This window comes from Oikopleura dioica, chromosome XSR (genome assembly GCF_907165135.1).
Source record: "Oikopleura dioica chromosome XSR, OKI2018_I68_1.0, whole genome shotgun sequence".
Lineage (NCBI taxonomy): Eukaryota > Metazoa > Chordata > Appendicularia > Copelata > Oikopleuridae > Oikopleura > Oikopleura dioica.
The window spans coordinates 2,780,907-2,807,905 of record NC_137294.1 but is presented as its reverse complement, the minus strand read 5'-3'; the positions used below and the strand labels follow the sequence as shown (position 1 = coordinate 2,807,905).

General features: G+C 41.3%; 8 protein-coding genes and 1 non-coding gene across 10 annotated transcripts; 4 read left to right on the top strand and 5 right to left on the bottom strand.

Moving 5' to 3' along the window:
• The first annotated feature begins 6,879 nt into the window (after positions 1-6,879).
• Positions 6,880-10,112, top strand: LOC145708192 (uncharacterized). Of its 2 annotated transcripts, none has more exons than XM_081785844.1 (5): positions 6,880-7,526; positions 7,858-8,852; positions 9,034-9,051; positions 9,208-9,326; positions 9,902-10,112. In XM_081785844.1, exons 1-2 carry the CDS (start codon positions 6,927-6,929, stop codon positions 7,861-7,863), a joined length of 606 nt encoding a protein of 201 aa, XP_081641970.1. In that variant the 5' UTR covers positions 6,880-6,926; the 3' UTR covers positions 7,864-8,852; positions 9,034-9,051; positions 9,208-9,326; positions 9,902-10,112. The 2 variants fall into 2 exon arrangements, with proteins under 2 accessions (XP_081641970.1, XP_081641969.1); XM_081785843.1 differs by having other exon boundaries at positions 9,205-9,326.
• Positions 10,113-12,525: 2,413 nt separating this feature from the next.
• Positions 12,526-13,958, bottom strand: LOC145707294 (histone-lysine N-methyltransferase SMYD3-like). The gene is made up of 6 exons (XM_081784800.1): positions 13,781-13,958; positions 13,618-13,723; positions 13,142-13,340; positions 12,938-13,040; positions 12,744-12,893; positions 12,526-12,700 (listed from the first exon to the last, which is right to left on the bottom strand). Exons 2-6 carry the CDS (start codon positions 13,657-13,659, stop codon positions 12,547-12,549), a joined length of 648 nt encoding a protein of 215 aa, XP_081640926.1. The 5' UTR covers positions 13,660-13,723; positions 13,781-13,958; the 3' UTR covers positions 12,526-12,546.
• A 791-nt stretch (positions 13,959-14,749) lies between these two features.
• On the bottom strand, positions 14,750-16,197 carry LOC145706680 (pyruvate dehydrogenase E1 component subunit beta, mitochondrial-like). The gene is made up of 6 exons (XM_081784107.1): positions 16,106-16,197; positions 15,929-16,059; positions 15,596-15,884; positions 15,380-15,549; positions 15,089-15,334; positions 14,750-15,047 (listed from the first exon to the last, which is right to left on the bottom strand). Exons 1-6 carry the CDS (start codon positions 16,167-16,169, stop codon positions 14,892-14,894), a joined length of 1,056 nt encoding a protein of 351 aa, XP_081640233.1. The 5' UTR covers positions 16,170-16,197; the 3' UTR covers positions 14,750-14,891.
• On the bottom strand, positions 16,184-16,756 carry LOC145706681 (putative monothiol glutaredoxin GrlA). The gene is made up of 3 exons (XM_081784108.1): positions 16,615-16,756; positions 16,417-16,560; positions 16,184-16,372 (listed from the first exon to the last, which is right to left on the bottom strand). Exons 1-3 carry the CDS (start codon positions 16,741-16,743, stop codon positions 16,259-16,261), a joined length of 387 nt encoding a protein of 128 aa, XP_081640234.1. The 5' UTR covers positions 16,744-16,756; the 3' UTR covers positions 16,184-16,258.
• Positions 16,757-16,784: 28 nt separating this feature from the next.
• LOC145706679 (RNA 2',3'-cyclic phosphatase ANGEL2-like) lies at positions 16,785-17,982 on the bottom strand. The gene is made up of 4 exons (XM_081784106.1): positions 17,668-17,982; positions 17,326-17,515; positions 17,068-17,279; positions 16,785-17,023 (listed from the first exon to the last, which is right to left on the bottom strand). Exons 1-4 carry the CDS (start codon positions 17,889-17,891, stop codon positions 16,825-16,827), a joined length of 825 nt encoding a protein of 274 aa, XP_081640232.1. The 5' UTR covers positions 17,892-17,982; the 3' UTR covers positions 16,785-16,824.
• A 595-nt stretch (positions 17,983-18,577) lies between these two features.
• Positions 18,578-21,623, bottom strand: LOC145708487 (UNC93-like protein MFSD11). Its single transcript, XM_081786159.1, is given in 9 exon segments — positions 18,578-18,746; positions 18,802-19,039; positions 19,080-19,330; positions 19,559-19,570; positions 19,616-19,730; positions 19,776-19,894; positions 19,897-20,205; positions 20,255-20,513; positions 21,332-21,623. Coding segments are annotated over 9 exon segments (1,398 nt in total). The 5' UTR covers positions 21,341-21,623; the 3' UTR covers positions 18,578-18,660.
• A 310-nt stretch (positions 21,624-21,933) lies between these two features.
• TRNAS-UGA (transfer RNA serine (anticodon UGA)) lies at positions 21,934-22,015 on the top strand. Its single transcript has one exon. It is a non-coding gene; the product is annotated as a tRNA-Ser (tRNA).
• A 243-nt stretch (positions 22,016-22,258) lies between these two features.
• Positions 22,259-23,341, top strand: LOC145708597 (chromobox protein homolog 5-like). The gene is made up of 5 exons (XM_081786284.1): positions 22,259-22,363; positions 22,545-22,702; positions 22,746-22,837; positions 22,883-22,952; positions 23,028-23,341. Exons 1-5 carry the CDS (start codon positions 22,285-22,287, stop codon positions 23,091-23,093), a joined length of 465 nt encoding a protein of 154 aa, XP_081642410.1. The 5' UTR covers positions 22,259-22,284; the 3' UTR covers positions 23,094-23,341.
• A 591-nt stretch (positions 23,342-23,932) lies between these two features.
• On the top strand, positions 23,933-26,182 carry LOC145707513 (uncharacterized). The gene is made up of 9 exons (XM_081785051.1): positions 23,933-24,266; positions 24,317-24,389; positions 24,443-24,496; positions 24,545-24,873; positions 24,920-25,066; positions 25,109-25,274; positions 25,317-25,514; positions 25,561-25,726; positions 25,772-26,182. Exons 1-9 carry the CDS (start codon positions 24,105-24,107, stop codon positions 25,902-25,904), a joined length of 1,428 nt encoding a protein of 475 aa, XP_081641177.1. The 5' UTR covers positions 23,933-24,104; the 3' UTR covers positions 25,905-26,182.
• The last annotated feature ends 817 nt before the right edge of the window (positions 26,183-26,999 follow it).

Genomic DNA, 26,999 nt, shown 5'->3' with positions numbered 1-26,999 from the left:
TCGGGGTTTCTCTTGAACAAAAAGCGGGAACACCTGCTTGGTTGGGAGAAATTCGAATTAACGGGTGAATAGAAAAGGGTTTAAAGAATTCATCGGCGAAAACTAGAAAAAAATTTGGCCAGAAAAAATGGGTCAAAAATCCCGTCAAAGTAGGGCCATTTTCGCGAAAATCGACCAAAAACGATCATTTTTTAACAATTTTCTCAATATAACCCACTAAAACTTATTTTTATCATATGATTTTAGGCTCAATAGACTCGCCAGGATCTGACGATTCCAAAAATATATTATTCTTATGCACACTTTTTGTATAAGTGTGATTTTGATAACCCCTGAAAATCCATATTGACGACCCCCCTTTAAGTCAGGTTTTGAAAGATCTCTAATGATCGTTTTTAAATAAATTAAATAGGTAACTTTCCGAAGCCGCGAAGCGGCTTTTCATTAGAGATCTTTCAGAACCTGACTCAGGTTTTCTACGCAGATTGCCGAGCCCAGCCCGAAATCTGTTAAAATTGCACCTCTTCTTTGAAAACTTCATTTTAGCGCCGCAAACCTCGCTATTTACAGCCAGGGAGGGCTTTGAAATCAAATAGATTTCACGAACATGATCATATTGCCATATCGCGATGGGAACTCTTCAAAACACTAAACTTAGTTTTCAACTCTCTGGAGAACCACTCTGCTAAATTAATTTAGTTTTTGATAGTCGAATTCAATGACTTATTTAAAAGTCAAATTGAAGACTTGAGGATTGATTTCTCGGCGAGACGGCCGATCAATAACTGATTAGCCCTTTTTAATCAAAATACATCTTTTCCGGAAAAAAAAGAAAAGTTAATCTAAAAGCCGAGATTGATAATTTGTCTTATAATTATGTAATACATTGATAAGGGTTGTCGCTGAGCAGGTGCAGTTCGCTTTGATTCTGAAATCTTGAGGAACCAGTCTCAGCCTTTCGAGGAGCCAAATTTTCAAATCTTCCTTTTCTAAATTGGCACCAGCAAATCACAGTTGTTGAAACGTGAAGAAGCAAAGTAGAATCCACCTGCGAATCGTAGAGATAGATAAACAAAACAACGACGTTTGGAAAAGAAAATTCTGATTTATTAGAATCTCAAGAGCTTTAGTCCAAACTTGGCAACCTGCGGAGAAGCCCTGAGTCAGGGTTCTGGAAGATCTGAAGATGAAAAGCCAAATCATTATTCAAATTTTTTAGAATTTAATTTTTTATTCTAGCGTTCTCGAAATACATTTACGAGACTTTTCATAAACAATCTTTCAGATCCCTGACTCAGGAGTTCTACACAGGTTGCCAAGCTTTGTTCAAAAATCGCTTGAAAAGGCAAAAAGTGCACGTGAAACAATCTGGTTGAGTCTGTCGCTCTTCCTTTCTGTGAGAAGCACTTGTTTAAAATTTTGTTTTATTTTCATCCGAACACTCGGCGCATAAGCTGGCCACTCACTGTGAGTGAGTGACAGGTCTAATTCAATCATGTCCCAACCTCCTTTTTTCCGTTTGCACTTGTCTCGCCTTCTGAGTGAGATCGAGCAACTCGCCAACTTGCAGTACTTCTTTTCTCGTAAAGCTTCTTTCAAAGTTCGCTGAACAGGCAGCCCTAAGGAGCTCCAGCAGCGAAATTGCACTAAAGGTAAGTAAATGGACCGGACGTTATCTAAACAATGCCAATATCTTCTCAAAAACGTGGTAAGGCGGTTTCTGATAGCCAGCGAACCAAAACACGCGCTTCATAATCGGTGGTCTTTCTCTTTTCTGAGCTCAACCGCTGCCAGAAATTCCTCTTACTTTAAACATAACCTCATTCCAAGAGGCCTTCCTTCCTCTTTTTGGGTCTTGAGTCTGTCCCTTCTCTTTTGAGCGCGGTTCACTTAACTAAGGTAAATTCGGCGATTTAGAAAGAACTTTTTAAGAGGATAATTGTCCACTAATTCAACGCTCGAATGCGCTAAGGATCATACCTCTGGTTCGCCACAGCTGGTCGTGGCGACTTTTGGTTACTTCTACTCGGCCGCCGCTTGTCACCTCCCAAAAGCTTACCATGATAAAAATAACACGCAATTATTTTTTAACAAAACAGAAAAAGAGCTTGCATCCAAATTCACATTCGCCGAGAAAAGCTAAATTGCAAAGGAAGTATCCAATTAGCCAGATATCCATGTTGAGCCCTGTCAGGAGAGGTGATATTCAACTCACGAACTCCAACGTTTATCGCTACTCTATCGATGGGCTCCGCAACCTGTGTAGAGAACCTCAGTCAGGTTGTGAAGAGCCTAAGGAAAATGCCGCGTAGCGGCTTTAATTTAGAAAAAGCCGCTACGGGGCTTTTCACATAGGCTGTTCAGAACCTCATTCAGGTTTTCTACACAAAATGGCGACCCAAAGTCAGGATACTAAAAGATGAAAAGCCGAATACAGTGATTCAACTTGAAAACTCTTGCTCCCAAACTCAAAAATTTTAAGGGCGTCCTCGTCAAAAGCGCCAAATCTTGGCCGGCCATCTAACGTGTTAAATGTTTAGCTATGTTTACACAGTTTTGCCTGAGTTACATTACTGTACTGAAATAAGGAAAAGAAAAGTCACGTGTCGAACGTTCGACTCGCTCTCTCAGACGTTCGCTGCAATGAAATCGGCGCAGGAAGAGTGTTTTCACGCTGAATGTGCTAAGTGCTCGATCCCATGAAATTTCATTTCTAAAAATGACATTCAAACTCTTTCCGAATCAAATTTTCGGAGACAAGCCCAAAATCTTAAATTTTGGTTGTTCTTCCGAACATCAATAAACTTTCATTTTTCAGCCCTTATTCATAAAAAAGTTTGGGCCCGGCAACCTATGAAGAATCTTATTTTTCTCATTTTCTGCGAAAATAGTCCAAAATCGATGGGCGTCTGGTCGCCAGTTTGAATGTGTAAGATACAATCAATCGGGTTGACGTGAATAATGATAGTTATGGAAACAGTTAAAGCACACAGCCGGGGAATGTCGTACATGACAGGTCAACAAACGCATGAAAATCGACGATATAAGAACGATTGTACGGTAGTGGCGAGAGTTAGTAAAACAAAGACGCAAGATTAGAAGACAGTGGCTAGATGCTAGTTTGATCAAGTAAAACGAGTACAAGAAAGAAAATAAAAGTTTTAAGAGCGAAGTGTTGTTGAGAGGGAGGTTAATGCGTAATTGGCCTTTACTCGGGTAACGCCTCGAAAAGGGCTAATTCACGCGGACAACTCATCTTCAAAGTACTGTTTTTAGGATTTGGCGACGAAAATTGCCTACCGTTCTCTCCACTCTCTGGATCATAAAAACAACACGCGCGGGAATAAGTATTCCACACTCAACCAACTGCTTTCAAATCGGCCTATTTTCTAATTTGATTTTCTTTTTTTCTATTTTATTCAAAAATTTCGCAAAGCAAAAGAAGCGAAAGTAGAAGAATGAGAGTGAGTAAAATAAAATTTAATTAAGCGCCGCTTAGGTCGGAAAAGAAAGGTCATTTGACGCCTTCAGAACCGGAACTTGTGGTTTCGCTCTCTCACAAATTGCCCAGTGGTTGAGCCATTAGAAAGAGTATCTAAACAGCTCCACTGCTTCTTGCTCTTGGTGCTTGATAACGATTAGTACCGTCTAAGAGAAAGATAAAGGACATCCGGCTGAGGGAAGAATGATCTGTTTCTAGTTTGCTTTTGAATTAGCACGTTTTCAAAATAGCTCAATCCCGCCGTTCTCAAAACACGAATAAATAGTCCTCCTTAAACAAAAACAGGAAATCGCAATTAATTGTTATTAAGAATGAACTCTCATTTTCGCCGGAAAGCCCAAACCGTCGCAGGAAAAGAATAAAACATTCGAAAGGGTTTGGAACGTGTCGCGACGTGTTGTATGCGATTTACAGTATCGTGGCGGGGGTTTTGTTCAGCTGCGCTCTAAGCACATCTCCCTTCTCGATTTTCATTTTAGGTTCACTAAAGCTGCCTCCCTCGAGCTTAGCTTCTAATCTAACGTGCGAGGCGCCTACTTTGCCGCCAGATTCGTTTACGGAAGCTTCAGCCAACCAGCAGAGTCTCCACTTTTTCTTCTACTGTAGCTCTTACAACTCTCGACACAGTATCGAATTTCGGCGCAGTAAAGTCAATTGAAAGGGGCTCTTTGTGCTACAAATCGTCGATAGACTATTTTAGATTTTTCTTTCTTTCTATTGGAACTTCTGTATTCAAAGCTGCTAAAAATTAAGGGGACCCTTAATTTGTCAGCGGCAAAAATAGCTAAGTGATAGAGAAATCGAGACCATTATTTTATCGGAAAAGCAAAGTGCTAAATTGAAGGCTCAAGTGCTTTCTCTTAATGCTCTTTGTATTTAGGAAAAAGACTTAATTTCCTACGAAAAATGGGCCTCAATGGAATTTTCATAAGTTGAGGTCACCAAAGGCAGGGTTAAGAGTATGAAGCGGCGATTTTGGGCGCTTTATGACATTAATGTGACACGCGCCAACGGGTTAGAATGCGTTTTGTGGCTTCGCTTTCTTGTTGAGATAAAGAGTAAACAATTTTGCTGAAAACGAAATGTTTAGATCTTCGTGCGAATTTGCTCCCTGAGCGCCGATTTCGCCTAATATCGCCGTTCAAAGAAGTTTACAAAGTTGATTCTGACCTCCATGTCCTTCCATCCACAATTGAGGCTGAAAATGTTTGTGGCCGAATTCCAAATCGTTTCATCTGCTCCTCGCTATTTAAGAAACAATTCCGAAAAATGCATCAAATTCTAGAGGCAGCCTTTTCGACCTGGTAATTTCGCTCAACCCCCTAGCGCGCACTACAACTTGTACTACAACAAAATGAGACTTCATTCGCTTAGAAAGGCATTCTTTGCCGATTTAAGAGCCAAATGACTCTGTTTATTTAAAAAAAAAGTGCCACAACTCTGATTCCTAACTGACTGAATATTCAGATAATCAAACATAAGCGACCTAAACAAAACTGAAAACATTGCTATAATACCCGCTTGCGGTTTCGAGAAATCTAAATTTTTTTCATTATAATTTTGAATTCTCGAAGCCGCAAGCGGCATTTCGAGTTTTATAGCATGGTTTCAGCTTTGTAAAGGTCCCATGCGAATTGCTTTTCTGAATATAAAGCCAGTCAGAGATCAGAATGGCAGTATTATTCAATGATCTGGAGACAGGGCAAAAATATGGATCAAATTGTTCCAAATGCGCTGTAGCTTGATAATTTCTCTTGTAAAAGTGGTCTTGTTCTTTCGACAAAGCGGATGTTTTACGGATGTCTACCTATCATACTACTCGAGTAGCGATTCGGCCAAGAACTGCATTGCTGATTTTCTAGTCTATATCTGTCGTAATTGGCAATTGGCAAGTGTTGACGCAGATTTACATAAGTTAAAACCAAACTGAAAATAACACACTGTTTCACCAAAGTGGATCGTGGACCGGAAGCAGATAGGTCGACTTTGAACCGCATGGAATCAGACCAGAACATTGACATCACCTTAAACAGGTCACAAACAGAAAAGTAACTATTAAAATGAAAAAGGCCCATCGCCCGTTAATCCCTTTCCCCAGTATTAATGTCTATAAGACACCCCGGCTATTTCGAAAGCATATAAATTCATCTGACGCTAGCTGACCTCGGAAATATTGAGTGTAAGCAGAAAGGGCGCAAAAAATATTTGATGCGTCGCGAACTCGATCTGGGTGAGGCTGCGTCTCACCATCGATAGAGTCTCAATTTTTTCGTGAAACGCGGTGTCAAATGGCTGTCAATTTCCGTACAGATCGGGGGAACTTCTTGCTCACGCATCGCGCTTTACAAATCTTCAATCGTGATAACTTCGTTTTCGAACCCTCGTTAATTCGGAACGACAGGGAATTTATTTGCGGAAACAATTCCGTTCTTTTATCAATAATACGTTTTGGCGGATACTTAAGTGGTAACGGGTTAAAAATGTGTTGTCAGCACGCAAATGTTGTTGTATAAAGTAGATAATCGAGTTTTAAATATAATTGTTCGCGCGAATACTCAGTCTACATCCATCTATAGCTTGTTTGGTGTCATAATAGCGTGAATAAAAAAAGGGAGGAAGGAATAATTAGTTTTCAATTGAATTTTGACACTCAAAAAAGAGTAACTAATACATTGTCTTCTTCCGGATTGGAATAGAGAAAGGTAGAGTCTTCACTAGAAAAGAGAGATCTAGCGCCGGCGCACGATTCCGTCCGCGAACTCACGAGCGCCAGAGCTCCTCCGCCAAAAACTCTAAACTTGAAAAGCAATATTGCGAACAGCAGCGATATTTAGCATTTCCTTCCAGTTTATTGTTCTTTTTCCTAAATCAAATAAAGAAGAAACAAGTAATCGAAGAGAGACAAGAAAGAGAGTTCTGAAAATAAAATCGAAAATCGAAAGAAACAGAGATACTGCTGAAGAAACTGACTGAAGAAGAGCTGAGAATCGACGCACTCGATTTTTCCCTGGAAAAACACAAGGAAGACTGATAGCTTCTTTTTTTTGATTTTTGCAGCCTGTATAAGGAAGGGTTGAAATGAAGTTAGTTGAGAGTCTTCCTCATTAATAAGAGTCGGGACTTTTAAGATAAATTTCTTCGCATTAGAATGGTTTTTTGAAAAGAGTTATTTAAATCAAGATTCGACAAGTAAATTTTAAGAAAAAAGTAAGAAAATTAATTAACAAGAAATTTTTTTTTTAATAATCAAAACGTAATACAAGGAAAAAATGCATGCCAACCGCCGACGAGCGTATTTAAAATACAAAGCAACGGCCGCGCAAGAATTGCATAAGCTCATTTAAAATACACAAAACAAAGCCAAACAATATTCGAACTCAATAAGTTTTCAGTAAAATTTTCAACCCATTGAAAAGTACAAAGAATGAACGATTTGAAGCGGTCTCGCACAAGCGTCGGCGTCGCCCGAAAGCCCTCGATTCTGGCGAAGACGTTTTTGAAAAGTTGCAAAAATTACCCCCTGTCCGGGGATTTGATCTCGCGCCCCTTGGCATTGAGACACACGGCGCACGTGGGCGCGTCTGGGCACAATTTTGGCGATTTATCGTTTCTAGAGCCGGGCGGGCGCTGCCGAAAGTCCAACGGGCTTGAGTGCGACCAGGAGTACGACTCGCCTGTGCTGCGCAAGACGGAGAGCATTCCCAGCGTTGCGCGCGACGCCTGCAACTCGCTCGCGCACGCCGGTTCGGGCTTGATCTCCGACTCTGGCCACGGCTCCGACGCGGGCACCTTTGACAAGATCAGCTCTCAGTTCTCCTCCGCCACCGAGGACGATCTGAGCTCATTGTCGGACAAGTCGGACAGCAGCCCGGAGACAGACAAGGTCGAGATCTTTTGCGATTTCACCATCGACCTTGGGCCAGATTTGCTCGAAGATGTTATGGGCATGATCGCGCAGATGCACCCGGGCAGGGAGGGAGAGAAAACAGCTAGAAGCGCCAACAAGAAAACTAAACCCATTAAGGTCCGGTTCTCCTTAATAAAGATATCATCGAATATAACAGAAAATATACTCTCTTTAATAGAATCTGTTCATTTTGGCGCGAGCGCTGTCCAGTTCTTTAGTAGACATACGATTCATTAAAGCTAGACATAAGAATTCACATGAATATGACAAGAAGAACGTGCGTTTCGGTTTGAGTCACGTGAGTTGTGAGTTCAGTTTCGGGACGGTTTTGACGCCTCAAAAATGTCCCGCAAACGTATTTGACGGCGCCTACCGCACAGGTCCATGAGATCTTCTTAACGCCCTGTTAGAAAGAATCATATGCAAAATAAAGGAGAACCAATTCAAGGTCTAATACAAGAAATTTAAGCTAGTTTAGTGTTTCTGTTCGACCCTACACGACAATTTTTAGCTCAAAAAGAATCAACCCAGTTTTGCGCTATTTTCTCATGTCAAAATAAAACCCTTTTCGCCGCCTCCTTTTTGTGCTCTTCCGGTGGCGAATTTTCTAATATTTATTTTTTTACACTAACTTTTGTATAAATTTGAGTTTCACTAACAAGAAAATCACACTACCAAAGTATCTGAGTTTCTGAATAACTTAACATGTAGGTTGTACATTCATGAGAATCGTCTTTTCTAGTTGTAAATTGTATTGAAAGACCACGTGCGTTTATGTTTTCGGAGTTGGAAAATCAGTTCAGAAAGCAAAAATCGCCCAATCTCCCTTGATTTTTTATATATATTCGGATAATAAATTGACATAATTTTTTCTACAATATTCTTAAGTCGATATTATTCATAAACAAAGCTTTGATAAATTTTTTATTATCCTATTTTACAAAGGAAAAGGTGCACATTTTTTTTTGAAAAAAAGCTCTTAATCAATTATATACCCCCTTAATAAAATACGAGCTCCCTAAAATTAAGTGGGTATTAAAAATAAGTCCCCATATTAATAGGAAAATATTTCTTAGGGCGGTCTCCATTTTCACGAGTTTTGCACCTTTAAGGGAAATTTCAGAAAATCTGGTAAAAAAACGACCCTCTTTAGAAATATTTGCCTGTCAAAATGGGGAACCCTTATTCTAATACCTCTTTCGATAAATGAAGTAGGAATGAACATAAAAGCTTCTATCTCCATTGATAGAAAAAGCTTTATTAGATTCAATTAAAAGTCTGCTTTTTTGACGGCAACAGCGGACAGAACATTAAAAAATGTTTCCAAATATTTGATGCAAAATCGAGCAATTCCCTTAGACGCTCTCTTAGATTTTCGAATTTCTTTTGTGTTTAAAATCTAAAATCAGATTTGTCACCTTCTATATTTTTCTATCAACCACAGTAAGTATAATTTTTAAACATAAAAACATTTTTTTAATTTATTTTCTTAATGCAAATATTAATTTTTATATTTTCAAAGCAAAGGGTAAAAATCGCTCCGCCACGCAAATAATTTTGAAATTTTCAAAACTTTTTTTTCTGTCAAAATTCTTTCGCTTTTCGCTTGCTTACCCCTTGACAGTTTCACAACGACCAACAGGTATTTATCATAAAAAAACTATAATTCAACGAAGCTATTCCTTCTAAAATTGTTAGAAGCGGTATTCCTTTCTTTCAAACTTTCTATTTATTCTGTCAATAATTCTTGTCTTATTTTAAAAATTTCTTGCTTACTTTATATGTCTATTTGAAGCAGTAGGCAGAAGATAAACCGGACAACAATTGGCAAAACAACAAAAAAGAAGTTTCAGCAGATTTACTTCCAGACGAAGATTTCAGCACTTTAAGATGCTGTTTTAATTCGTTTCTAAAAAGGTAAAGCTCCCAAAAATCAAGTCAAAGCTACTGTTAATCGATAGAGTCAGTAGAGCTGCGCTAGGCAATCTGTATAGAAAATCTGAGTCAGGGTCCGAAATAAAGATTTCAATCCACCACGCGGCTTTTTATTATAGCTCTTAGAAGACCCTGACTCAGGTTTTCATAACAAGTCGCCGAGCAGAGCAATAGAGTCAAGTTTACGATGGTTGAAAGAAAGTGCCTTTGTCGGATTGATCTGACAAGTAGAATCACTGTCAAGTTTGACAGCAAAACTAGAATAGCCACATCAGTGACGATACAAACAAATGCATGTTTCTGAGGTTTCGAGATTTTACAGATAACAGCCACTCCCGTGCTGAGGTTAGCCACAGCATATACAGTGGCCTCAAGACGTGAGCAAGTTTGGAAAAGTGAGCTGTTCCGTCTTTAGATTTCAAAATTCTATGTAAATTCGAAAAACGTGCGAAGAGGAATATTCAAAGATAAATTTGCTCAGTGGAACGTGCAGAATCCCTTTGTGCACCTGTAGCACTAAAGGACTTATGTGCATAATATATTAATATATGCTAAAGGAGCGGAACGAATTAGAATATTGAAAAGCAAAACCGACGGCCGGGCGGCTTCTCCGATTCGCCAGAACAAACCCTTTTATGACAAGAAATCTCCAAACATCAAAAATCATCAATAGAAGCAAAAAAATCATTCTAAAAACGAAAATCGTCAAAAATCAATTATTCAAACTGCAATAATAGGCAATAATAAAATCTTCTCTTCCCTGTTCAACTGCGTGTCGTTCCTCTCAACAGCAACATTATTATCAATCAATTTTCTAATATCCTCTGATGTGATAAAGGAAAAAAACATCATTAGCTTGGAAAAGGAGGTCATAGAATGCACACTGCTGAGATTCCTCTTGACTCATTTTACCTTGTTAGAATGTTTTTTTTCAAACAGGCTGATGCAGTGCTTCTATTAGAGCTCTTCCGCAATCTGTAATTTCCGGTAGACTACAGAAAGCGCTCGTTATTAGATCATCCAAACGAGAAGGCACTGGGCTCGGAAGAAACCTGAGTCAGGCTCCTGTAAGCCAATGCTTAAAACTTAACTAAAATTCGTCAATTTGTTTGCGGCTTCGTTTTTAAAAAAGCCACTACCCGATCTTTCTTTTAAGCTCTTCATAACCTGACTCAGGTTTTCTTTAGTCGTTGCCAAACACAGTGCAGGTTGTCTGAATTCTGAAACCGATTTAACATAACTTATGATAGTGCATGGAAAAGGGCCGCTTAATTTAATAAACATAAACGCAGCTGAGTTGTTGAACCGTTCGAATTTTGTCTAGCCACATAGTTATTAATAAACAACATGTACTTTTGTGTTTGTGTTCCGAGCCGGTGGAACAGCTGGGTTCTTAGTATTGATTTAACATGAATAAAACTGGTACTTAAAATAATCAAAGAGATTCAAATGAGTTTTAATTTCTGAAAGTCACTTTTGTAAAAGCGAATTTATTCGTTGAACAAGGCTGCGTTGGGCCGCTCAGAAAGAAAATTACGGATTACGGAAGACGACGGGGATGATTATCAGCAAAGGCTTCAAAGTATCGCCAAATATTGTTTTTGCAAAAGCATGCTCTAAGACTCGAGCTCGCTCTCAGATACTAACGTTACACACGCTCCTAGCAGATAAGTCTCAATTTAACATAAAACTGAAAACACTGTGAATAAAATTTCAACCGCGCCCCAAAAATCGGCAATGTTTATCTCGCTCAAAAGAAATGAAATGCACAAATTAGCAGATCTAATTAGAATCCAAACTCTGAAAGAAAAACAAAACTTGCGCTTTTGCTGAACTGGATCAAGTTTACTCCCAAACTGCGCGCAGATTATAATAAAAATAATTCCATCAAACAAGATCGCGCTGGTCATTCTAATTTGGCACTCTCGCAATTTCATTCCTTTCTTACAACTTCTCAAACACGTGGTTGAAAAATGCACGCTTCTGTGTCAAAATAAAAATTCATCCTCTAAGCCTTCCACGTGTCGCCACTTCAAAGCAACTTTCGTTGAGCCATTCTTGAAAGCATTAAAAATCAGCACCATCTGATCCTCTAACGTATCCACACAGTGACCGAACGGGAACGGTATAAGTAGCACAATTTTCATCGGAGAAGAAAAACTAAACTCTGGCTTTATTTTGATAAGATCTTGCCGTCCTGGCACAGAATGCACTGTTGGTTTAGAAGTCAGTCACAAGAAGAATGCTCGAAGGTTAAAATAAACGCGTTACAATGAAAACAACACTGAACCAACAATAATAATCAGCCTCGGTTTTTATTACTCGAGCAGATGAGCAGCTCCTCCTCTAAATAAATTTTGCGGTGGTGCCGGTGCAATGCTGAATCTGAGAGTTTTCTAGGGCAGTCGACTTATTATAAATGAAATATATAACAAGCTATGATTATTTGTAGGGGAAGAACGAAGTAGTTATATTGTAAATCATGTCTCACGTGTATCCGCAACCATTCATTGCTCTCAATTACATTTCCAACTCTTGTTTCTAAAACGGATTCATTACTTCTCAAAGTGTTCATATAATTTTTGATAAATGGGTGTAAAAGTGTTTTCAAAACAGCTCTCGACAAAGTGAAAGCAGTGGAAAACGGGCGGGCGAAAATAAGGAGCACTCTTGTGTTTAGCTGAAATGCTACTGCAACTTGGTATTGTGATCGCCGGTGTAATGCCGATCGCGAGTGGATTTCCTGAAGATTTGAGCTGTGCGCGGCCTAGACGCGGGGACTGTCTCGTGTCTACCGCACGACTTGTTCTAGCGCGAATATTCCCCAATAAGAGCATCGGAATTCAAGTTCCATCGGAACAAGAAAATACTAGCTATCTCATTTAGATTATTTTCATATTAAGCGCCAAGAAACTCATCCTCCCGCGACCTTGACGTTCAGAAACTCCGCTCAGGATTTTTGAAACATGCAAAGGCCAAAATACAGGGACTCCCGCAACGTGATTACTCGCACACGTTTTCAAATTGAACGTATTTGTGGCTTGAGAAATGTTGTTATTCGCAAAACAAGAGAATTCACGCGCGAAGCTATAAATATAAACTTAGTATCGTTCCCCTCTCTGTAAGTGGCTATCTCTTTGTCATACAAATATCTATATAAGAATGTGAAATCCTGATTGTGATGTTTGTTTTTATGCAAAAATCAAATGGTGGATTTGAATAAGAGCGCGCTTCGTCGTTCACGGGCTCGCTTCTCGCTGTTATCCTCTGTCAACGTGGCCAGTTGCAGTTGATCTTCGTAGCTCTTTTCGTATTTTTTGATGATCTCTTGGTCGTTTTTACCTTCTTCCTCGCATCTGAAAGACGCCCTTGCAGTCATTTTCAAGGCTGATATGTTACCTTTCACATTTGCAGACAAAGTTCCAGCCGAATTTCAACTCTGCTCTTCTCTCCTTTCTCTTCCCGCAGCAGTTGATGTATGCAACTGTGATTTCCTCGAACTGCTTAATGTCCCGCATGGCGACGAGTTCCTTCGAAGAGTCGAAACAACTAATCACTGCAATTGATCGCTGGAAGCGTAATAGTCATGTTACCTGGCTACGAAGGCGGTGTTTGGGTCGCAGGAATGGTTGAACATCGATCCAACATAGTAAAGGCCGACGCCGTTGATTACTCCTTTTGAGTTTGGATCAGGCCCTAAAATGCCCGGGTATGAATGATTGATCTGTAGCTCGCTTGTCAAGATAGAACGGAACTGTACTATGGAATTTCGCAAAATGCGGAGATCGAAAACGAACCTGGAATGTGGAATCCCCAAGTGTTAACATAGGCTAAGTAGAATGCGTTTTCGATTTCGTCTCGCTGGAGGTCGGGAATCAGCGTCTTGAAGTTTTTGTACAGAAACGGCATCCACCGCTTTGAGTCCTCAATCACTTCGCGGTTGTCGCATGAACTGTCCAACTGGCTGACTCGTCGCCATTTCTCCGCGTTGTTCCGCTAAGAATTTTGCTAGATTGGCTTTCTATCCTGATTTTTTTGGGGTAAAAGATGAGTTTTGTTTGTCTATCACAAATTATTCCACGGCGATGCTTTGATCAAAGGATTGAGCATTAGGTATCACTAAAAGGAAATTTCCGGTATTTATTGAACAGCCCTAGAATTCATGTTAATTTTAATGATGATCCTTTTATCGAAAGATGAGCCCACTCGAACAAATTATGAAAGAGAAGTACTTTTTATTCTTTCTATCTCTTGTTACTTTGAATTACTTCACCTTGAGTAGTAAGAGGCGAAGAATGGCTTTGCATGTTTTCATAATTTTAATGAATTTAGCCGGTTCGTCGCACTGCTCCCGTATTTTGTTTAGCTCATCCCGAATCCTAGAAATTTTTGGATAGCAAATTCAAGTTGAATGATTCAAAAGAAGTTACGCCTACCGCTTAGCCTTGAGAGATTGCAGCCTGTTGTTGAAGTCAGCTTCATGTTCGTCTCGGCATTTCGGACAACAGAAAGAGCCATTTCGGAAATTCTGCTTCGAGTTGTGAATATGAAAGCGAAAGCATTGTGCACAAGGAAAATAGTTGGCTCCCCTTCGCCAGGGAAATTGAACGGAATCGGCTCACAACGGCTCTATTTATAGACCATCATACAAATAGAAAAGGCTTTCTTGCGATTTGTAAATATAGCTGTTCCTGTGTCTCTTCTCCGAAAATAGCGGCGCAGAGAGGGGAATCCTTCAAGATAACTGTTCCTTGTTTGATGTCTTTTAGTGCGATTACACCACGGCCCTTGCCAGCCACCTCCATGATTTCAACGCTAGGCTCACTAGTTTTCCTCATTTTGAGTTTTAATCTGTATGATTAATTCACTCATTTGAACTTTTATTGATAAACACTTGTATAATTCGGACATAACATATGTCACATAGAACTTGTATGATACAAGAAAGTATAACTCTTCCTGACATATTTTTCAGCTTTTGAAAGAAAATAATTAAGCTCCTCTAACTCATCGGAAAAAACAGGTTGCGAGGATAAATTCTCCTCTGGAGGACCTTCAACAGCAGGAGTTGAGCTGCCTAGTTTTGGCTTGTCTTTCTTGGGCTTCTTTTTCTTTTGGCTCTTTTTTGGAGGCATCTCGGTTTAAAAACGGAAAGGGAAAACTTTTCTGTATTTTTGCTCTTGCGAAGAGTTAATCCCTTTAATCTCTCGCCAACTGTTACTGCGTTTTCTGGTACATCTTAAAGCGATTTCGTTTTTCCTTCGCTCGTCAACGAAAATGTAACAATATTTAAATGCAACTGTGAACATATAAAATCCTCCCTTTAAGAGTTTTAACAAGAGACCCTGACAAAAAATCACATTCAAGTCGCATGTTTTCTTTACTGAAAGCATGCTTGATACGCGTTGAAAAAGGAAAGTTTTATTGATCTGACAAGAATGAACTGTGCCGGATGAAGATTCCGCAGATTTCTCGATTTTAGTGAACTGGAGGCGGCATACATGTTTTGTCATAATAAGTTAATTGGTGCTTCTCCTGGAAGGTTGATTAGAGGTTCTTCATCTTGAGCACACTGGTGATAATATCTGAAGCTTTGATGTTTGCTTCATCCTCCATATTCTTAGCGTAAGGCATGGGCAAATCGGCGCCAGTGACTCTGTTGCATGGAGCATCCAAATAATCGAAAGCATCTGATTCCATTACCTACAAAAAGTTCAAGCGCATGGATTATCAGGAAAACATACAGTAGTAATGATCTCAGCACCAATACCGCACTGAGGCCAGCCAGTCTCGACGGTGACAAGGTGATTGGTCTTCTTGACCGACTTGATAATAGCTTCGGTATCAAGAGGACGAAGAGTTCGAAGGTTGACAACTTCGCAGTTGATTCCGTGCTGCTGCTGGAGGACTTCGGCGGCTTCAAGGGAAATGCCGACGCCATAGCCGAAAGAAATGATCGAAACATCGCTTCCTTCTTTCTCGATTTTAGCCTAGAACTATTAATTAAATCTTCCGCCAAGAGACAAACACGAAACCTTTCCAACTTCAGCAACATAGTTCTTATCCATAACTTCATCAGAAACTTCAAAAGCTCTGCCGTAGAGGATTTCGTTTTCAAGGAAAACAACAGGGTTGGGGTCTCGAATAGCAGCCTTCAACATAGCCTTGCAATCCTCGGAAGAGTAAGGTGCCATAACGACAAGACCTGGGCAAAACTGTTAGTTAACGGGACTTTTAACAGATTGGCTTACCAGGGACAGAAGAATACCAAGCGGCAAAGCACTGAGAATGCTGAGCAGCAACACCGAGTGCGGCTCCGTTAGGTCCTCGGAAAACCATTGGGCATTCGCATCGACCAGCGGACATGTAAAGAGTCTTGGCAGCACTGTTGACGACCTGATCGATGGCCTGCATGGAGAAGTTGAAGGTCATGAACTCGCAAATGGGCTTCATTCCTCGGCCACCGAAGGCAGCTCCGACGGCCATACCGGCGAAACCCATCTCGGTAATTGGAGTGTCGATGACTCGGTTTTCTCCGTACTAGAATCAAGAATCAATCGTTGCAGAAAACAAACGGGGGTTACCTTGCCAAGGAGACCTCGAGAAACCTTATAGGCACCATCATACTGGGCGACTTCCTCGCCGATCAGAACGACGCCTTCATCTCGTTCCATTTCCTCGTCCATAGCCATGTTGAGCGCATCTCGCACGAACACTATCAAAATAGGCGGAAAGATTGAATCCCTAGAATGAGGAGTTACCTTGCTTGGGAGTTCGAGCGGAAGTGGTGAGAGTTCTCGCGGCAGAACGGGCGATTCGAAACATCTTAATTCAGAGATTTGAGACTTTCTCTTTGGGAAATTATACGCTTTATTTGAATGAGCTAAGAGTAGAATGTGTCCGTTGGCAAAAGTTTAAATTTCAGGAAGAGTTAGTTTTGCTTCGAGAAGAATGCCACGCAGCTTTTCGTTCTTATAATCCTCGTACATAATATCACAGCCGCCATAGAACTCGCCACTTAAATAGACCTAAAAAGAGGGGTATTTTCCTGGGATAAGCGCTGCTGAAATACTTGGGGAAAAGTCGGCCAGTCGGAAAAGTCCTTCATTTCCTCTCGCATGCCTTCTTCTTCGAGGATGTTGTGAGCGCTGACTTCCTTGTTGAGATCGACGCCTTCTGCTTCGAGCATTTGAATCACCGCGCGGGAGAATCCGCACTAAAAAGCATTTATTCCTGCAGAGAAGAAATTGGCAATGCAAATGTTGCATACCTGTGGCCTATCTGGAGTGCCCTTCATGAAAACAACGCACTTTTTCGCATTGACGAGAGCTTCGTAATCATGCGAAGCCAGTCGGTATTGTGTACGTCGCACTACGCTTTGCGCTAGTCGTCGGAACATGTTTCTGTTGCTTCTGAAATGAATGGGGAAATAGATTTTTATGAAAAGATTCGAATTTCGTATAAAAGAAAACGTTTGAACTTATGATTTGAAATGGAACTCGACAGATAATGAATGGTGATCCGAACCGTCATTTTCGTTTGGAATCGGCGTCGGAGTCGGTGGAAGCTCGCGGCGGCTGAGAACTCTTAGCTCTTCGCTTCCGTACAGAATGTAGTCGACATGTACAGCTTCATCAGAAGTTACTGCGGTTTTGAAGTCTTCTGCTCCTTCGTAAGCACTGAGGAATGAAGTAAAAACTTGTGGAGAAAGTTACAAGAGTACTTTTTCAAGTCAATTTGATGCGAAATGATGGAACTTGGTTGATCATCGTTTGTTTCTGCGCTCTCAGGAGTAGCAGATTGCGGCTTTTGTTCAATCGTGGAGTTCTTTTGAAGACCCGTCGTCGAAAGAAAATCTTCATCAACCTCCTCTCTTCCAACGTGGCTATGTCTTCGTCCGTAGTAATTAAAGCGACTACTAAAGTCGAAGTCTTGCTGAAATTTACTCGAGTTGATTGATGTTTGAATCCACATGCAAAACCTGGGCGATGTCACGAGCGCGAATTCCACTTAGATCAAACTTTTTCTTGAGCAAGAACTGCACCAAAGAACTATGAGGCTGGGAGTTGAAATCGCCGCACAGAACGACCGCGGGTTTCTGACCGTATTGCCGAATGATCTCATGCATTTCCGCCAAAATTTCCATTATTTGCTTCAGTTTCCAATCGCCTCTAAGAAAGTCTTACTAAGTTGGAATAAAACAGATGGTATGGGGCTGAAAAGATTATACGGGTGACTAAAAGATCATCTCCTTATAATTTAGAGATTTCTTTAGGAGATTCAGGTGCTAGTTATGATTAATCGTGAGGCTTGGTGAATCTACCTATACGGGTTGAAAACTAGATGCGTGGTGCTCACCAAAATCATCTTCCCACTTTTGAGATGTTGGAGCAAGACAAGAAGGCCAATCTGTCCAGTCGGACATTTATCCGGGTGCCACATGTGAATCTCTTTCGCCAGCACTTTCTTGAAGATTCCCTCTTTGAAGGCGATGAGAGAACCGTCCGGGAGGTTCCGTTTCTGGAGATAACGACAGTTGTAACGCATTCGCTCGAGAAAAGGTCTTCAAAGAAGGTTGATTTTTAAGTTTCTTAGTCTAACAGTGAATTGAGGCACCAGATTGGACTGGATTTCAAACTTCTCCTAACTTCGTTTTCGTAGCTCGAGCATTGTACTTCTTGCAAGCATAAAACATCGGAATCTAGCTCCTTGATTTCGTCCGAAATCTTTGACCATCTAACAGGCCACTTGAGCAATTGTTTCTTCGAGGCCAAGTGGCCGTAAAGATGAGAACATCTGTCCGCGTATTCCTGCGCTAGGATGTTCCAAGAAGAGAGTCGAAACTTAGAACTATGATCTGCACTCGCCGATAGTGAGGTCAGCTGATTCCAACAGCGCCCTACAGAGTCAGACGAGGACATTCTCAGACTGCGGCGGCAGACGGCAAACGCGCTAGAGCTACCGACCATCGAGCATGCCGAGCTCAGTTCTATATTCAGGATCTTTGTTAGCAAAGACTTACTACTTGAAAAATGGGATACTAGCACTGTGGAAGGGATCAGTCAGTTCTCTTTGAAGTCGTATTCGCGGGAGCGCGCCGCGCCCACGCTGCTTCACGCTGAACAGTACTGATTTTTGCGCCCAAGGTTGATAACCTTATTTGACTTTATGCGCTGATAAGGCATTTCTAGAGATGACGTAACATCAAACCATTGAATATTAAGCTAACAGACTTGTCGTGAATATACAGAAATTTATTAAACAGAAGTTAAGTATAAATTTGCAAAATTCAAATTTACAAACAGAAAAGAACAATTTAAATTCTTTCATATGTCGTATCTGCATCCACGAGTTTGTATTCAACTAGAAGATAGGAGGCAGAACCAAGAAGAAGTGTCGTTGCTGAAAATAAAATAAGTTAGGAATGCGAAAAGAAAGAACAGTCTTTTGGACGCACCTTGAATGAGAATTTGCCATGGAAGAGTCAGAACAGAAGAGTAGAAGAAGCCGATTGCAGCGGTAAAGCTCTGTGAGAATTTATACAGGGCAAAGGCTGGCGCAGAGTCTTCGGGATAGAGTTGCCCGAGAATGCCCATTATTTGCGTGTTGAAGCCCGAATCGCCAATGCCGATGAGAACTCCAGTGATGCAAATGAGCGCCTCCGTCGGTGGAATGTATGTTGGCTCAGTAGTATTCTTTAGGAGCGTTGATAAAGGTTTCAAAGGAAGTATTTACCTTTCCAAAGGGAGCATCATCTGGAATACAGAGAAATAGGATGACAAAAGCAGCAAGGTGGCAAAAAGTAGAAGAGATGATCACAATGCCTCTACCCCACATTTTTGCCCATTTGTTGACGATTCCCCAGCCGATTGCGCCCGAAACTTCTCCAGTTCCGATCATGAGACCGGCTATCCCAACGAGTGATTTTGGATCTGGCAGTGCTTCTGTCGAGCCAACAGACGTAGGAAATGCCAGGACGTAAAAGGGGATGTAGGGCGCGTAGGTTCTGCATGCAGACCCCGGGTCTGCACATGAAAAAAATGTAACAGAATTTAAGATTAAACAGGCGCTTTGGTGCGCTCCGCGTCTGATGTTTGAGAAAACTTCATTTTCTAACATTTCTGAATCAAAACGGGCCAAAGGAGCCAAAATTTTGATCGTCAATGCAGACCCCGGGTCTGGCAGAACCTACGCGCCCGACATCCCGTAAAAGGACATCAGGAAACCTGAAGAGAAAAAGATTAACATCAAGAAGTAAGGTAAGAACTCACCTGTATAAGCTTGAGTGACCATGAGAAGACCCATTTGACGAGTAGTGGCGATTCGAAACGCGTTCTTGAAAGCTTCCAGAGCTTGTGAAAGATTGAAGGGTTCGTTTCGTGATGTCTGAAATTTTCTACTTTATTTCATATTGTTCGTGGCTGGTTCTACCGTTGGTTTCCGCAAGAAAGCGAAAAGAATAAGCGACGAGCCAGCAATCGCCGTTAGAATAGTAAAGAGAGTTACTCGATCTGAATTTGATATTTCATCTTTTCCGTGCCACGAGAAAATACATAGAGCGGTCCGATGATCATCGCGGTCTGCTGGAATCCCCAGGCGATGTTTGCGTTTCGGTCCATCGTGTCCTTCCTTGAGTAGCTGACCATCAGGTTTCCTTGCGCTGTCCAAAGCGTAGCCGCGCCGAAGCCGATCAAAGTCGAGTAGAGATAGAGCACCGCGTTGGAGGGGTAGAGGAACATGGAGAGATACAGGACGAAGCAAGCGGCACCGGCGATTAGAGCAAGTTTGGAGCCGAGCAGGGAAATGATCGAGGGCGAGATCCAGTTTGCCATCGCGAAGACAATGTACAAAACAACAGCGCCTTTAAAGAAAATGCATTTGAAGAATAAACTCATCTTTCTGAATTTTACCGTAGTATGCGTTGATGGATGTTCCGTGCTGCTTGTCGTAGCTCGAAAAGACCAACTCGGAGACTTGACTTCCCGTTTGAAAGGCGGTAAAAAGAAGAGTAAATCCAGTGCACATTTGGAGAAAGGAAAGGAAGTCCTTCCGCGTGGCTTCATCCTCCGAGGAGTTTCTTTCCGGACGAGCAGAGTCGATCGAGTCTCGCCCAGTTGATCCTACTGGCGGTGCTCCTAGAGAATCTCCATCGCCGATTGAACTTTCAACCTAAAAATTCAATATGCTTCGAATAAATCAATAAAATACTGCCTACAGTTAGGTCATCTTTTAAGGGATCCCCCCCTGATTTCCCGAACTTTGACCCGTATCTTCTTTTTTCTGGTCTTACTTATAAGTATGAATAGTAGCGCATTTAAAAGCTCGCTTCAGAATGAACGTATTCTGGTAGAATCAACTTCCTATTCTAACATTTGCTTATGCATTAGAGGCCGTCAAAGTGATTAAAATTGGCGAAAATGGCCATTTTAGACCATTTTCAAATCGTATCTTCTTTTTTTGGGGCTTTTTAATCACAGATCTTTTTGCATCTATAGAGAGCTCAGAGCCTAGACTTTATATTCTGGTAGAATCAGCATAATTGGATAAGTGAAAAAAAATTTTCTTATTGTAAAACTTTTTGAAGCCATTTTTGGCATTTTTTTGAAGGTTAAATGCTCTCTAGCGCCAACAAATGGTCGAAAATTCTAGTGCGGTTATTATTTTCGTGATCTAGGCATTCTAAGCTTTCGATCAACCCCTTATTTGTCCTCTTTTGATAACGATGAAAAACCGAAAAAAATTGCGATTTTCGCGCTAAGTACAATTTACATGCATTTTCCCAAACTTTGGAGGCCAAAATTTTGGGGATGCATTAATGTAAAGTGGTACTATAATACATCGAAATAATCCTTAGAACACGAGGAATCTAATAATAGGCAATAATGATCCACATCAAATTTTTGAAAAATCGGGGGTGATCCCTTAATTCAAGATTTCTTGAACAAAAAGGGGAAAACAGGGAGTTAATTCAAAGAAATAAAATCTACCTGCGCCATAAATTGCCTCCTTGCGAGTTTCTCTCAGAATTTGCAAATCAAAAGCGCATAATTTCTCTTGACACCTTCGGCCGAAGCTTCTTCGTTTCGTTTGTCTTCAAGTGTTTGTTTTCAGAAAGAAACAAAACAACAAAGCAGTCTACAATGATAATTTCCTCTTTGGCGCATCAGGCAATCCGCCATTATTATTTTCTCTTACTTCAGTTGTAAAAAAAAGTGCTTCGAAAATCGTAAATGGCGCGCGTTCTGGATTTTTATTCTTTATCCGATTTCCGCGCGCGTGATTGGCTACTGCCTCCCGACTTTCCTGTTCTTATTCGTGTCTAATTAGCGGTCAATTAGCTACTTATAAATTTGGAGATTTCATTAGTCACTAGTAAATAAATAATCAAGAAGTTTTGAAGAAATTATAGTTACTGAGTAGTAATGTTGACGAATCTAAAACTGTAAAAAGACTTTTTGATTAGGATAAGTCGATGATGGAGTTGACTTTATTGAGTTGAATACAGCCAAGCTAAGAGAGATGACAATTCTACGATTTGATGGTCCGATGAATTAAGAACCTGGTTGGACCTAGCGACGGATACCGTCAAGCTGCGATGGCCGAGTGGTTAAGGCGTTGGACTTGAAATCCAATGGGGTCTCCCCGCGTAGGTTCAAATCCTGCTCGCAGCGCCATTTTGACCTTCTTTACAGTCACTTACTGTATCTTTACTTCCTCTAGAATCATTTTGGCATTATTGAATTTTACTTATATTCCTTAAAACTCCCGAAACAATGAAAAATCGTCGAAACCAAATTGCTGTGAAATCAACGAAGAAACCCAACGATAATTGATTAATCACGATCTCTGTCTATCATTCTCAGTTTTATTTCAGTGAGAACATTTGATCTCCATTCCACATTTTCTTATTCAGAGTTTGGTCCGAACGTTTGTCAGAGAAATGGAAAGCATGGAGGTCGATGATTACGAATATTTTGAAGTCGAAGAAGTTCGCGACAAACGAGTCGATTCAAAAACAGGTGCGTTGACATTCACTGAACTAGAATCGGTGATCTGTGTGAAAAACCTAAGTCAGGTTCTAAAAAGATTACATAAAGTAAATGAAAAGCCGCTACGCTAGGGTTGAGCTCGTGAGAAACTGACTCAGGTTTTCCTCACATGTTGCGGAACCCTGGAGCAGGCGATCAACCATTTTTTAAGAGAAGAATGAATACCTGATCAAGTGGAAAGGATACCCAGAACACGAAAATACATGGGAACCGGAAGAGAATTTGCGATGCTACACGATGATCGCTGAATTCGAAGAAACGCAATCAAATAAACAAATTCGCAGATACAAAAAACCAGACAACCCTCAGGTATTTCCATTTCGCTGACTAAGAATATAAGAAAATATTTGAGGATAAGGACGGCTTTGATCTCAACTACACAGCGAAGCGGATTATGGGAGTGTCACATGATGACGAAGGCCGCATTCTTTTTCTTATCCGATGGTAGGGTCTTTCTTCATTGGACCTGTTTTGATTTCCTTTTTTTAGGATAACAGACAAGGGAGAGAAAGAAGTTTCTTTTGTCTACTCAAGCCGAGCGAATGATCACATTCCAGGCGTAAGTACTGTCAGTAGATCAATTAAAAATTGATAATTCAATGAAAATAAAAAAGTATCGTAAACTTTTTTTTAGCTGGTCATTGATTTCTACGAATCAAAGTTGACCTGGCACAAGCAGTACCAAACAGGCAGTGCCTAACAGTCCAGAATACCTTCCAGTATAGAAAATAATCCAGAAGACCTCAGCCACTAATTCTGGCTCATTTTAACTGTACTGCTCTAATCGCCATTGAGCAATCATCCCAGATGCCTTCCTTCATTTATCGTCGTTTTCAAGTTCACTATTACTGTACTAGTGCCGTTGCTATAACACTTCATTTATCAATCTCAGGAAACCTTTTCGAACCATTTTCGCTCTGTTTGGTAAAACGTGCTCTTACCGAATAAACCCAGATTGCATCAATACTTCGTTATTTTCAGAACTAAATTTTTCAGCAGGAATGGAGGTGCGCAGAACTGTTACTACAGTGCGTAGTAGCTGGGCTCGGCGACCTGTGCAGAAAACCTGAGTCAGGCTCTGAATTACCTGTATTTGAAAAGCCGGGTAGGCTCGTCAGAACCTGATTCAGGTTTTCTACACAGGTTGCCAAGCCCAGGCGCAGTACATCAAGAATAAACCGCAACGACCGCTTAGTTGAGAGATTTGAACGGATAATGGCTGCTGAGCAAGCAGCAGAACGCTTTGAAAGGGAATTCCGAACAAAGGTGGAGCTAAGAAGACGAATGAGGATGAAGGAACGACTGGAAGAATTGAGAAAGCATTATTACTTAAAAAGACGTCAGAAAGGGGCTCTCAATTAATAACTAAAAAGCGAAGGTTAGGTTTCGACTCGAAATTCGGGTAGATTTGATTTGCCCCGAGGTGTGTCGCGCGCGTCCACCTACGCGGATGCGGCGCGCTGATTGGCTGCTTGGTTTCGGAGCGAGAGAAAAACTGCCCTCTCGCGCGCGAACCGAAGCGCCACCACAGAAGTGAAATTTCACTCAGAGATCAACAACGACTTTCAAGATTTTCGCTCTCGCGTACATAATCGACAGCCCTGTCCCTCAGAGACAGCCTGAGAGACAGCCTAAAAAGAAAAAGGAGAAAAAGAGCAAGAAATCGTCGAAGAAAGCTGCAAAAAACGAAGAGCCCGCTGTTTCTCAGGAAATGTACCAAGATCCAGAAGTGCCCGTTCTAGAGCAAGCGCTCGAGGACCTCTTGGGCAACAACAACGAAAGCAGTGGGGAAATGAGCTACTCTCACAGCGAAATTCAGGAGTTTTATAGACGTCTCGGCTGCGACTCTGCCAAATTCAACATTGCGCCTCAGGTGGGTTCTTTCCAAATTGCTTATGAAATGTCTATAAAATTGATTTTTAGCAAGTTCCGAGCGAAAACGCTTTTCACCATGGATATGTACTTGGATCGGCTGATCAGCTAGCAGCGCAGTTGGGTGAGTCGCAAATTGCTAGCTTTATTGTCAATAAATAATTATTATCATTCTAGAAGACAATGAAAGTATCGCGAGTGAGATTTCTGAGGGCTTGGCGGAACTTCTCGGTAATTTTCGATTCCTCTTTCGATCATAACTCCTAATTCTCTAATAAGGAGACTACGACGATGAGCCGGTAAGAAGAGTGGTTGAAGAACCAAGAAAGCGCTCCTCTAAAAAGGGAAGCAAGAAGAAAAAGAAGCAGAAAGAATTGCTGATAACCGATGAGCAGGAAAAAATACTCGCTGAAATTTTCGATGACCATTGCGCCCTCGACGAACCAATTGAAGAGCCAATTGATGAAGAACACGAAGACAACGAGGAGTCTTTCGGCTGGAATTTCTGCCGATTTGAGCCCAAGCGCTGCAATTCTCTGGGTGAAATGCCCGCGATAAAGCTTTTATTCGCTTCTCAAATTTCTCTGAAGCAATTCCAGGCGATCAAGGTTTTTCTTTCTTCCTTCTGTCTTTGTTTATGATCCTTTGGTTTAGGATAAACTGCAAAAAGAAGCCAATATTCACGACGTGCAGGTTATTGGCGAGTCAGAGTTGCACTTCTATTACGAGAGCATTTCTGACTGCTGGCGAGTGCTCCAATGGATCAAGCAACGGGGTGAGAAAGGCAAGGATATCATCAAGGTACGAACTCGGTTCTTTTCTGAGCTCCAAGATCTGCTCTAGCATGTGAAAGTTATCTCGACGGAATTCGCCCCTGGATCGAAATGGAAAGGCGATTTCGACAACTGCTTCTCCGTAAAGATCCAAGTCAAAAACATCCAACGAGTCAACATCCAAAGCATTCTGGTGCAAATGATCCGTTTCGGGAAAGTCGAGGACGTATTGATAGGTTTGTTGAATTTACGTGACTGTAGCTCAAACTTGTAATAAGACGCGAGCCGTGGAGACTACTTCATCGTCCGATTCAAGGAGCAAATCGCGGCGGAAAACGCGATCGCTCATCTTGACAGAGCGTATTTGTTCGGCTCCTGGTGCAGAGCTCGAAAGTCGCAACCCATCCCGAAGGATGATTTCAAGAAAAGCTCAAAATACGACGTGATCAAGGCGAAATGGCACAAGAACGCAAAACGTAAGGAGACACCGAGGAGTACTTAAAAAGGAATCATCTTTTTCAGTGATCCGGCCAGACATCTTCATCACTTCGCAACCTTCCGAGGGGCACCCAGCTGCTCACAGCGAAGTTATTTCTCGCGACTCGTGGAAGAAACTGCTCGCCATCGCTACTGACTGTGGTCCACACGATGAAACAAGTGGCTACGGAAATATTTGCATTCTCTTTGGGTAATCCATCTCTAGCATTGAGCTACCTGTAACTATGATCCCTAGTGATTCTGCGGGCGTGACGATCGGCTTTAGCAGCCCAGAAGTTGCCGAAGAATGCCTGGAAACTATCCACACACGAAAAATTCATGGAAAGTCTGTCGTCGCTCGGCCAGCTACGAGTTACGTTCGACTGTAAACGAAGCCCAGAGAAGAAACCACTCTATCCTCATATTCTCACTTATTCTTCACATCTTTCACGTTCAACATATCTTTCACCTCAATGTGCTGTTCCGACTTGTTCACTACGACACCGTTTTCAAGCCTTCTGCCGTCATGATAGAGAGACGAAAGAGGTCTCATTTTCAAACTAAACAGAACATGCATCAAGTTTGAACCTTTTCTATAATAAATGCAACCTATTTATTTAAAAATTGATCTTTCGAAGAGTAGTCAAAGCAATCTAACCACTATTTATATCGAAAATAGAGTCTAAAATTTTTCAACAGGGTTAAATTAGATGGTCATCAGATGACTTTAGGGTTCGAACGCGAATAACATTTTGTGAACACTGACTTCGAGGAGTTAACAAGGATTTTGCGTACATTCCGGTGAAAGCAGTCCTTTACCCTGGATAAAAAGATTGTCGCCACCCCTGGCGACAATCTTTTGCCACTAGCCAATCACAAGTTTCGAGACTTGTAGTGGCGGCGTAACCCCGGATTTGAGTCTGCTTTCATCGGTATTTGCGAGCGCAAGCGCAGAAAACGCACGGGGCGCCCCCTTTAGAGTTCCGCTAGGGGAGCATGGCTCAAGTTTTGTTGCGTAGGCAACTCACGGGGCCCAGATACGCTCGACACTCATTAGCTCAGACTTGGCCTTCACCATCTTCGGTGCGCTTCAAAGAGATTTTCTACTGATTCTCGACAATTTTTATTTTTTGTGCATTTTCTTATCTTCGACGAACTGATTTACAACCCGACCTATTTAGATAGTGTTTGTGGCGTCCCCTCTTCGTTTTTGCGACTCCGGTCTTCACTCCTCGAGATGTGGGAGTGGTGACAAAAACTCCCTTCCGAGCTTCACTGCTCACCAAAAGTGTGCAGTGGCGTTCACAACGTACCCGTTTTGGATTTCCCAAAACGGATACTTATATTCCAGCGAGGAATCAAATAGAATATATTTTTGACAGAGATGTTAATCTTATCCTTTTTAGAATGATATTTGAGGATAAATACAAGGTGCTTTTACTCGTTTGAGAAAAGCCCTTAAAATCAACGAGGTTGCGATTGAC

Bases quoted from the DNA above. Each gene is read 5' to 3' on its own strand.
- LOC145708192 (XM_081785844.1), top strand. From the start codon at position 6,927: ATGAACGATTTGAAGCGGTCTCGCACAAGCGTCGGCGTCGCCCGAAAG.
- LOC145707294 (XM_081784800.1), bottom strand. From the start codon at position 13,659: ATGAAAACATGCAAAGCCATTCTTCGCCTCTTACTACTCAAG. The intron at 13,341-13,617 runs GTGAAGTAATTC...CAAAATTCTTAG, and splicing joins TTCGCCTCTTACTACTCAAG to CGGAACAACGCGGAGAAATG. The intron at 12,894-12,937 runs GTAACATGACTA...TGCAGTGATTAG, and splicing joins AACACCGCCTTCGTAGCCAG to TTGTTTCGACTCTTCGAAGG.
- LOC145706680 (XM_081784107.1), bottom strand. From the start codon at position 16,169: ATGTTTCGAATCGCCCGTTCTGCCGCGAGAACTCTCACCACTTCCGCT. The intron at 15,550-15,595 runs GTAAGCCAATCT...AGTTTTGCCCAG, and splicing joins TTGGTATTCTTCTGTCCCTG to GTCTTGTCGTTATGGCACCT. The intron at 15,048-15,088 runs GTATGTTTTCCT...AACTTTTTGTAG, and splicing joins GTGCTGAGATCATTACTACT to GTAATGGAATCAGATGCTTT.
- LOC145706681 (XM_081784108.1), bottom strand. From the start codon at position 16,743: ATGTTCCGACGACTAGCGCAAAGCGTAGTGCGACGTACACAATACCGA. The intron at 16,561-16,614 runs GTATGCAACATT...AATGCTTTTTAG, and splicing joins GCACTCCAGATAGGCCACAG to TGCGGATTCTCCCGCGCGGT. The intron at 16,373-16,416 runs GTATTTCAGCAG...CCCTCTTTTTAG, and splicing joins ACTGGCCGACTTTTCCCCAA to GTCTATTTAAGTGGCGAGTT.
- LOC145706679 (XM_081784106.1), bottom strand. From the start codon at position 17,891: ATGCGTTACAACTGTCGTTATCTCCAGAAACGGAACCTCCCGGACGGT. The intron at 17,280-17,325 runs GTTTTGCATGTG...AGTAAATTTCAG, and splicing joins GCGCTCGTGACATCGCCCAG to CAAGACTTCGACTTTAGTAG. The intron at 17,024-17,067 runs GTACTCTTGTAA...TTCATTCCTCAG, and splicing joins CATCAAATTGACTTGAAAAA to TGCTTACGAAGGAGCAGAAG.
- LOC145708597 (XM_081786284.1), top strand. From the start codon at position 22,285: ATGGAAAGCATGGAGGTCGATGATTACGAATATTTTGAAGTCGAAGAA. The intron at 22,364-22,544 runs GTGCGTTGACAT...CCATTTTTTAAG, and splicing joins ACGAGTCGATTCAAAAACAG to AGAAGAATGAATACCTGATC. The intron at 22,953-23,027 runs GTAAGTACTGTC...ACTTTTTTTTAG, and splicing joins CGAATGATCACATTCCAGGC to CTGGTCATTGATTTCTACGA.
- LOC145707513 (XM_081785051.1), top strand. From the start codon at position 24,105: ATGTACCAAGATCCAGAAGTGCCCGTTCTAGAGCAAGCGCTCGAGGAC. The intron at 24,497-24,544 runs GTAATTTTCGAT...TTCTCTAATAAG, and splicing joins GGGCTTGGCGGAACTTCTCG to GAGACTACGACGATGAGCCG. The intron at 25,727-25,771 runs GTAATCCATCTC...TATGATCCCTAG, and splicing joins AATATTTGCATTCTCTTTGG to TGATTCTGCGGGCGTGACGA.